General features: G+C 31.3%; 4 protein-coding genes across 5 annotated transcripts in view; 2 read left to right on the top strand and 2 right to left on the bottom strand.

The window, feature by feature from the left end:
- Positions 1–1,127, top strand: part of LOC106107237 — a 2,619-nt gene extending 1,492 nt beyond the window's left edge. The window contains exon 1 of the mRNA XM_013288008.1: positions 1–1,127. This exon is cut by the window's left edge and continues 1,492 nt beyond it. Coding sequence (XP_013143462.1) covers positions 1–541 — 541 coding nt within the window. The 3' untranslated portion in view covers positions 542–1,127.
- Positions 1,128–1,156: 29 nt separating this feature from the next.
- On the bottom strand, positions 1,157–2,711 carry LOC106107240 (ommochrome-binding protein-like). Its single transcript, XM_013288011.1, has 2 exons — positions 2,427–2,711; positions 1,157–1,771 (listed from the first exon to the last, which is right to left on the bottom strand). Exons 1-2 carry the CDS (start codon positions 2,689–2,691, stop codon positions 1,179–1,181), a joined length of 858 nt encoding a protein of 285 aa, XP_013143465.1. The 5' UTR covers positions 2,692–2,711; the 3' UTR covers positions 1,157–1,178.
- A 272-nt stretch (positions 2,712–2,983) lies between these two features.
- On the bottom strand, positions 2,984–5,953 carry LOC106107238 (zinc finger protein 493-like). Of its 2 annotated transcripts, XM_013288009.1 has the most exons (8): positions 5,746–5,953; positions 5,488–5,614; positions 5,153–5,282; positions 4,718–4,854; positions 4,493–4,635; positions 4,223–4,424; positions 3,443–3,561; positions 2,984–3,134 (listed from the first exon to the last, which is right to left on the bottom strand). In XM_013288009.1, the coding sequence occupies exons 1-8, from the start codon at positions 5,832–5,834 to the stop codon at positions 3,005–3,007; spliced, it is 1,077 nt and encodes a 358-aa protein (XP_013143463.1). In that variant the 5' UTR covers positions 5,835–5,953; the 3' UTR covers positions 2,984–3,004. The 2 variants fall into 2 exon arrangements, with proteins under 2 accessions (XP_013143463.1, XP_013143464.1); XM_013288010.1 differs by lacking the exon at positions 3,443–3,561 and having other exon boundaries at positions 3,005–3,134.
- A 337-nt stretch (positions 5,954–6,290) lies between these two features.
- LOC106106829 (zinc finger Y-chromosomal protein 1-like) overlaps positions 6,291–9,250 on the top strand; it is a 6,403-nt gene continuing 3,443 nt past the window's right edge. The window contains exons 1-5 of the mRNA XM_013287487.1: positions 6,291–6,603; positions 6,747–6,876; positions 7,033–7,162; positions 7,475–7,674; positions 8,246–8,424. Coding sequence (XP_013142941.1) covers positions 6,479–6,603; positions 6,747–6,876; positions 7,033–7,162; positions 7,475–7,674; positions 8,246–8,424 — 764 coding nt within the window. The 5' untranslated portion in view covers positions 6,291–6,478. The remainder of the gene's footprint in view (positions 6,604–6,746; positions 6,877–7,032; positions 7,163–7,474; positions 7,675–8,245; positions 8,425–9,250) is intronic.

Here is a 9,250-nt window from a genome sequence, read left to right as displayed (position 1 = left end):
AGCCCCACCAACACAACAACTAATAGGCAATGGTCCACAAAATGCTGTGCAACAGCTTGTCCAGCAATCAGCATTACAATCGCAACTAGGACCACAACATCAAGCATCACAGTATGCAGCACAGCAATCTGTTCAACATTTGGCAGCTCAACAGTCTGCTCAACATTTAGCTGTGCAACAATCTGCCCAACATTTAGCTGCACAGCAGTCAGCCCAGCTAGCTGCACAGCAATCTGCCCAGCATTTAGCCGCTCAACAGTCTGCTCAGCACCTGGCGGCGGCTCAACAATCTGCTCAACATCTAGCTGCAGCAGCTCAACAATCAGCACAACAGTTAGCTGTGGCTCAACAGTCGGCTCAACAAATGGCCGCTCAACAATCTGCTCAACAACAATTAGTTCCTACTGGGCAACAATTAGTGCACCAAACATCTTCTCAACAAATAACAATATCCAGCACTAGTCAACCAATGGCTCTTTCAAATTCCCAGACTCAGCCAATGACATTTCCAATCATATCTCAAAGTATTTTGCCCCATTGAGAATATAACTTACTCTTGGCATTATCTTTAGTCTAGAAGTGTGGAATTGTATAAGGATTTGTGACTAATATTATTATTAAATATAACATTAGCTTATACGACATTTTTACAATTCAAATGTATTGTTAAAAGCAAGATGAATTCTGTTATAGTAGTAAATGAAACAAAATTTAGATAATACAATTTGTTTATTTGTCGTGAATTGTTAAATGTTAAGGATCTGATGCACTCCATTATTGTAATAACCACTGGTATATGATCAACATATTAAACATATTACAGTATTAAATTATGGAATAGTGTATTGCAGTATTTGTTAAATATATAAATACTGGCTATGTATAAGTGGGCACTGAATTTTAACTCTTGTTTCCGTGTGTCATAAATCACTGCAGCAATAAAATAATTGTTATCTTAAGTAAAATGTTTTCTTGTAGATTGCATAAGAGTATGCACTGATTAGTACTATTGAAGTTGTGATTGTTTTGCCTGTTATCACATTAATGCCATCTAAAGCGCTGCTGGTAATGCTGTACCTTTAAATTAGGTAATTTATTTTTATTAATAAAATATTAAGGAATAAAAATGATTTTATTTATTTGATTTATATATTGTTGCAATTTTAGCAAGACATTTTTTAATAATTTCTTAAATAGCATTGATGCTTCTTATAATGCAATAATTTTCCAAGAAGACCAAGTACGAAATTACCATCCTTATCAAAAGCAATTGCAGACACCTTCTCTGGTATGTTATTAATTATTTTCATAAACCTTGTATCATTTTCATGAAAATATCTTAAATTACTGCTGGCTACAAAGACTCTTTCCTTATAAAATGATATCTGGGCCATTCCATCATATGTTACATTGCCAAGAACAATAGGCAATGATAATGTGGACTTTAATACAAAAAGTTTCTCATCTCTGATGAAATAAAAATTGTTTTTATTGTCTATAGCCATTTCGTCCAGTGCTTCGAGCGTTTTAAAGCGAATTTTACTTTCACCCACCAAGAGATATACTTCTTCAATTCCATCAACATTTTTCGTGACATATTTATTCCCATCTTTATCAATAGAGATCATGTTAAATTTTGCTGTTGGCTTTGACATCAATATAGCCTTTTGTGTTTCGTAATCATAAGAAAATATGCCATCGTCTGTACTGAAATACACTTTTTTATTATTTTTGTCGATTGCGATGGAGTAGCTAACGCCGTCGGGAAGACCTAATAAAAAAAAACATGCGATATTACTTTTTAATTGCTCAAAAACTTTGCGATAGAAAAATTGTATGAAAATTCCACGAGTGTGGCCGCATTACGTTGACGGAATGTAATAACAATCAAGCATTGTTAGACTTTTATAAAAACAATGTTTGTAACTTTTTATTGGGTATTTCATAATAAAACAATGTATGCATCTTATTTAAACATATCGTAATTTGACCTAACCTAGCTTAGTGTGAATTCTTAGTTAAGTTGAATTATTACTTGAACCATTTCTAGAAGAAAAATGGATAGCAATGAGAAATAGAGTCGACTCCAGAATTGATGATTTGGAAATACCATTTTTCAAATTTATGGGCAGGTAAGATAAGTCTATAGGTAGTGGGTCCCTCAACAAAAGATTACGCACTTGATCGACTATGGAACAAATGCGTTCTTCGAAGTCGAAAATCAGTGATTTTCTTATAAAAAAAAACTGAACGAGGCTTGTGGGTAAAAGCTTAGTTGGATGGATGGATGTTTTAGAAGGTATTTTCGAAACGACTCAACGGATCTCGACAAAAGTCACAGATGTAGAACATAGTTTGGAAGAATACATAGACCACTTACTAAGTTTTTTTTTTAAGAAAGTTAGTCTATAATAAAGGTATCTTACCAGGAATATTTTGAGGCGTGGTCGAGTTCAATGGTATTATTCTTGCGTTAAAGTAATATCCATTGAAATTGTTGCCGGTTTCGATGTAAAATATGTTTCCTTTGTCATCAAAATGGGCGTCAGTCGGATACCCACCATCGGTGTGGTAAGTTTTCGAAACATTATACTTGTCATTGTCTATGGTCAAGTCAGATTTGCAACTTGTTGCGGGCACATCAAAGCATAAACAGGTTTTTGTCAACAGTATTAATATGAAAAACTTCATTTTATGCAGACTTGTTAGCTCTTTAAGACTTTGATTACAAATAATTGTAGAAATACATTGCAGAAAAACTTAATGATGGTCTATTATTTTTAATAGGATGCTATTGTCCTGCCGTGAACTGTGAGATAAGCCAACAATTGCATTGCAATAAAATTGATGTTCCTTACAATGTATTTACATAAATAAAACTATTTATTTACACAATTAGTTTTATATTTATCAGTCATTTTGTGCTTAATCTATAAATTAATGTGATAATATTCTGCAAGTGCATTAACACTTAAATTGTTTACTGTAGCCATGTACTAATTATTTATTTCATTTGTGTCATAATAGTGTTACCATATTCTTTATTCTTGTTGCATTGTAAATATGCAGGTAATCGTCCCTGTTTACCTCCTTTTATTTTATGTATTTTCCATCTGTGTCCTTGCAAAATTTTTCTGTAATGAAAATTAGTAAGAATTATGAATGTAGGTACTTTAGAACACTTTTAGTCCGGTTTTTTATTACTACCCTAAACATAGCTTACACAAGGTGTGAAAATATGAGACAGGGAGAGAAGAGAGAGAGAGAGAAATATATAATATGTGCAAAGAAAATTGTCTAGCCAAGTATATAAAAATCCAGGCCTGAGGGTGCTCCAATTGCCTCATTCATTACACCACTTTCTAATGTACAGAAACATACTAAAACAATTATTGCCCAATGTTAGTTACAATAGGTGTATGGTGTAATTACGAAAACTTACTTTGTGTTAAATTTCTTGAAACATACATCACATTCGACCCTGCCCTGTCTTAAATGTATGTCTCTGAGGTGCCTCTTCATGTCATGTTGGTAAGAGAAGGCTTTGTCACAATAACTGCACTGAAAAACAATTGCACAGTTAACAATTTACTTGGATATCGACAAAATTAAAACATGTAACATGGAACATATAAAAGGCTTTACTAGCTTGGTATTGCTTCTTTGAAAGTTTTTCTTAAAAGTTCTAAGTGTAAAAAGCTGTTGTTGATAACAGGGTTGTCATAAAACAATTATTCGAAACAATGGTTTTTTCCTATTCGGGCAATTTTTACTTCCATCCGAGTTATGTGAAATATGAGTACTAGAGCTCAGTAACGAAATAATACATGTGGAGATAAAGATCCATTATATCTATAGTTAGTAATAGCACTATGGGTGTTACGGTTTCCGCAACTCTATGGCTAGCGCGTATTTCGCGTGTATGGGTTAATCAGTGTTTAGCTATAATGAAGTACCTTAATTAAAAAAAGCCTGACTACAAATGTAATATTTCATCAAAGAAAATTAAGATTTATAACAGAAAAAAAGTATTGGCGAGTGAGATTCAAACAAGGTTTTCACTGCTTTTTTAGAATTTGACTTTTTATGTCTCTTGTAGGTTTTTTGTGCTGATAGACCGTTAGATATTGATGGAATTTACATACAGACAAAAGCAATATACATTAAAAAAACATCCTTACGCAAAATAAATATTACAAATTATATCAGTTTGATCACATACCTTATAAGGCCTACAGGTACTGTGAACATGGCGCATGTGTTTAGCTAAATTACTTGTAGTGGTCGCTGTTTTGGGACACAGAGTACATTTGAATGGTTTATCTGCTAAATGAGACCTTTTGTGTACCTTCAACAAGTCTAACGTCCGACCCCGATATGAACATGTGTCACATTTATACGGAAACACATCTTCATGGATAACCCTGGAAAAATAATTTTATATTTTTTACCTTCGTAAAACAGCTGTTATTTGTTTTTTAATATTACCTACCTATGTACATTAAGACTTCCTTTGGATTTAGCTGTTTTACCACAAATATCACATAAAAAACTCTTCTTTTTAATTATACCATTTTCTCTTGGATCATCAGTCACTTGGCTTGTACATTTATTTAAATGGTTATTGTATGAAGTCTGTGAAAAATATTTTAAAACCAGTAAATTAGAAATGTTTTAAATATAATTAGAATTTGTAATTAAAAAGGAAATGACTTACCATATCATGAAACTTTTTACTACATGTTGAACAGTCCCAAATATCTGAATTGTCTATGTACATTGGAGGTGATGGCATGTCATATGAATTTTCACAATCCAATAAATTATTAGTTTCAATTTTATAACAAGGACATTCTGTAACAGATATATTTATATGACATAAATTTTGTTTAGTTATATAACAATACTTAGTAGTGATAAATAACGGATAGAAAATTAAGTTTGTTTAATACTAAAAATCATTTTTTAGAAGTAATTTTAAGTATTTCATTTATTGCAATTTAGTTCAACATATGGGTGCCAGGCTATAAAAATTAAACCAAAACTTTATGATCTATAGAACTTGGGTTTAATTCAAATTTAATAAGGCTAGATAAATGATGATACTAACAAAGATATTTTTAGTGGCAATAATTTAATATCGCCTGCTTACCTTCCTTAATTGAATGTTCTAATTGTAACTTATTACTGTTTTGACACATATCACGGAATTTTATACATCCATTTAGCAGATCCATACATCCTTGGCACATGTACTTTGGTAAATTATCATTGCGGTTTATCTAAAAATAGGTTGTAATCTATCTATAGTTACTAAAAATAGATTATTTATTTATTAAACAATATTGAATCATTAAAAACATACAAATAGGTAGTTGTGATCATACAATATAATTAGTGTGTGTTTAACATTGTTTGAAAATTGCCTAAAGTTATTTAGTATTACAAATCAGTTAATGGGAGACTCTAAAAAGCTCTTATACTTACTGTTACACCAGAGAAGTGTTTAATTTCTTCAGCAATATGTGGATGAGCTTCATTATTAAATAAAGGAATATGTCCTTTCTGCTGATTGCATATTCTACATCTTTTAAATTTACTTTCTGACTTGACACTGTGGGTAAAAGAATAAGTAAACATTAAAAATGAACCTGAGAAATAATCCTTTACCATGGATTTGATTTTTTTACTCTACAACATTGTTTAGGAAACAAATAAAATTAGCTAAATGATCAAGGAACTTACATTTTCTTTTTTTTTACTGTTTTTTTCTTTCTACTTCTATTCATATAACTTGCTAATAGTATTGACTTTAAAATTAGTAGAGACGTCATTTGATGTAACGGTTACAATTTGTAGTGCGTCTAGTTATATATTACAGTCAAATTTTTATCTTCTGTAATACAAAAAACATTAATATTTTTGTATTTTTTTCAAATATTTTCAATCTTACGAAAAGTTTTATTTGACATTGACAATTAATTGACAATGACAAATTGCTTCCAAATTCAAAGGCTATGCTTCTTAAAGAATCTTTAATCACGAAGACAACTCTGGTTATAGTTCATCGTTACGGGGAATATAACACCTAGGTTTTATAGATTAGTTAGCTATCAATCTAAAACGATTTAATGACTAAAATCAACAAAGGCTACCACAACTATAAAAAAGTACAAAAGGGCCGATTTCAAAGTGGTTCCGTGGTTGCCATAGTATTTTTCTTTTCCTTATTTGTTATTTCTCATCTATGTTGTCATAGACAAAAGGAAAACGAGTTGATTCTGATATGGTAAACATTTCAGTGATTTCAATTTTCAATAACGAAAATGAATGTATTTATTAAGCTATTTAATCGTTTAAGACCTAATATTAATTATGAATATTAATGTAAAAAAATAAAATCTAAACCCACCTTTACCGGGTTTCTTAATTACTAATAGGTGTCAGTTTTAACAATTTGTAAAATTAATACAAAACAATGTCAGTTTACTTAACTAAATCAATGTTATCGAAGTTAAATAAGGTGAAATATTCAATTTGTGACTATAACGACGATGAGGATTGCGGCAGTAACGATCCTTGGCAAAAGCTTTCTATCGATGGGTATGAAGTTTATTATAATATTACATATTATTTACATTACTAGCATTGCTCGGTATATTTGAACAGAAGGATATACTCGAAATGCTTCACGAGTTTTAAAACAAACATAAAAATTCATTAAAATGATACTTATTGGATTTCAGAAAAGCGACAGTACAACTAGCAAAGGATACAATATGTAGGGTTTGTGCACAGAGAGGATCAATTCCGTTGAGCAATAAACTAGATGGTTATGATATAATGGGAGCTCTCTGCAGTATAACTAATGTTTCAGTGGGTATAATTAAGTTATTTATTTCTATTAGACAATATTTTTAAAGTGAATAGAGACAGGTTTAATATAATCTTGTCAGGGTATCTCCTAATAGCAAATTATTTTTTTGATGTAAATTCCATTTCATAATACAATAATTTCTTTGCCTTTTACAGATCAGTCCTGATGATTCCTTACCAAAGTACATATGTAATGAATGTCTTGAAACATTAAAAGTAACTATGGCATTCAAGAATACATGTGAAACAACTGATAAAAGATTTAGAAAAATTCTAAATCCATTAGGTAAAAAATAAACATTAAAAAACCAATTAATTTATATTACATGCTCAATTAATTTTATAAAGATACTCTTTGAGGTTCTTACCGCATTATATTGTCATCATCAGTTTGCCCTTGTTCTTAAGGAGTGTTGGTACAGCATTTGCTGCTCTTCCATACATCTCTATCAGCCATCTTATCTGAATACACTCTCTCTTAAGCATATCCTCTTTCACACAATCTATCTATACATTTTTTGGTCTTCCTGTACCTTTTTATTATAATGTATAATATTTTTACTATTAAATATCTAATATTTTATTTTTATTATTACAGGAGATCCATTATTCCATTCATATCCATATTCTAAACATGATTTTCAACTAATTTTACATCAAATGAAACTGAAGAGGGTAAAGATGGAACAGAAAAGGGAGAGAGAGAGAAAAAGAAAAGAAAGAGTGCAACAGAAGAAAATACATTCTAAAGTGAAAGAGATTAAGTGCTCCCCTTGTGATATGGTGTTTGAAACTAAAGTAAGAAATGTAGCTTTTTAATTTTCAGTGGAAAAAAACTTTAACTACAAGAATTACCAAAGACAAAAAACCAGACTGTCACAAAGATACTCATTATGAACCAGAATGAAAATATTTGATTGGTATATTACAATAGTAGTAGATTATGTATATTTGACTACATAACAGCAGACATAAATTGAATTCAATATAGTAAATTAAAATTATTTCAATTTATTGTATACAGCTGGACAAGACACTTGCATCATGTAATGTCATCAAAAATTAATTATCAAATAGCTTTTGAATAAAAAATTTTGTTGCTAACAATGACTTGTACTGGAAATAAATTTACGATTTTATAGAACAAAAAGATAAACAATTTTCACATAGTTTATTGATTTGAAATGTTGAAAGCGACATTTGGCCAATGTTGAAAAGTTTTTTCTTTACTAGTGCTATGGCCCAGTGAGGATCTTTTTCCATACAAACACGTTTTTTCATATACTTACTGCGTTGGCGTAGCAACCCAAAGTGGTATTTTTCATGATCATATCTGGGTATAAATATTAATTGTCAACACTGTATATAGGAGCAATTGGCATGTCACCGTCGCGAGGCGCAGTGCATGCGGCGCGCGTGCGACGTGTGCGGCCAGCTGGTGCTCAGCATCGGCCAGCACATGCGCCACATACACAAGCGCGCGGCCCCGCACACCTGCCCCACCTGCGGCAAGGACTTCCCCATCGTAGCACGCCTCAAGAGTCATATGTAAGTCTCGTTAAGTTCACAACACGCTAACCTACCTAACAATAAATATCGTAATTTTACTTCTTAGTAATACTATAAAGTTTAGATGGATGGATGGATGTTTGTTAAAGTTTGTAGGTTAAATGGCTGAAGGGACCTTGATGAAATTTGGTATAGATGTAGAGGATAGTCTGGAAAGACACAAAGGCTACCGGCTTTTGTTTTTTTTTATTCCGCGCGGATGGAGTCGCGGGCGGAAACTAATATATTATAAATGCTAGAGTTTAGAGGGATGTTAGTTATAGTTTGTGGTCTAAGTTGCTGAATGAATCTCAATTAAATTTATCATAGATGTAGAGGATAGTCTGAAAGTACAAACTTGTAATCAATAAATAGTTGTTATTAAAAGAATCAAGTATAAATTACGTTTTTCCATCCATCCATTCAACTAAACTTTCTCATAGTAACATCAGTAAGATAAATGCTAAAACTTTAAAATCTTTTGTGCATACAAATTTTAGTTTTAATATTTCCTTATTGTAGTTAAGAATAGTATATGTTGAATGATATAAACGAGTATGTGTTACTAGTACATCTATACTATTATAATAAAGCGTAAACACACACTTCTTTGTTGTCTAAGATGTCAGCAATAAAAACTTAGGGTGTAAATATTTTGGATAAAAACCCTAATGTGGGAAAGAGACCAAGTTGCTGCCAACATCAAGAAAGCAAGATTGCCAAGATTTGTCATGTCATTTATTTATTTATTTATTTATTTAAATTAGGCTTATCAACATAATTACATGACATTCATTGATTTCTATGTAGTAATCCAAACACACAT

Source organism: Papilio polytes, unplaced genomic scaffold (assembly GCF_000836215.1).
Source record: "Papilio polytes unplaced genomic scaffold, Ppol_1.0 DF822067.1, whole genome shotgun sequence".
Lineage (NCBI taxonomy): Eukaryota > Metazoa > Arthropoda > Insecta > Lepidoptera > Papilionidae > Papilio > Papilio polytes.
The sequence above is the reverse complement of the archived record's forward strand: the minus strand, read 5'-3'. Positions and strand labels throughout refer to the sequence as shown.

What these genes read in the sequence shown, in the direction of transcription:
- LOC106107240 (XM_013288011.1), bottom strand. Translation starts at nt 2,691, where the DNA reads ATGAAGTTTTTCATATTAATACTGTTGACAAAAACCTGTTTATGCTTT. An exon ending in CACGCCTCAAAATATTCCTG is followed by an intron (nt 1,772 to 2,426) that starts GTAAGATACCTT and finishes TTTTTTTATTAG; the next exon opens with GTCTTCCCGACGGCGTTAGC.
- LOC106107238 (XM_013288009.1), bottom strand. Translation starts at nt 5,834, where the DNA reads ATGACGTCTCTACTAATTTTAAAGTCAATACTATTAGCAAGTTATATG. An exon ending in GTAAAAAGTTTCATGATATG is followed by an intron (nt 4,636 to 4,717) that starts GTAAGTCATTTC and finishes TATTTTTCACAG; the next exon opens with ACTTCATACAATAACCATTT. An exon ending in GTACCTGTAGGCCTTATAAG is followed by an intron (nt 3,562 to 4,222) that starts GTATGTGATCAA and finishes ATTGTTTTTCAG; the next exon opens with TGCAGTTATTGTGACAAAGC.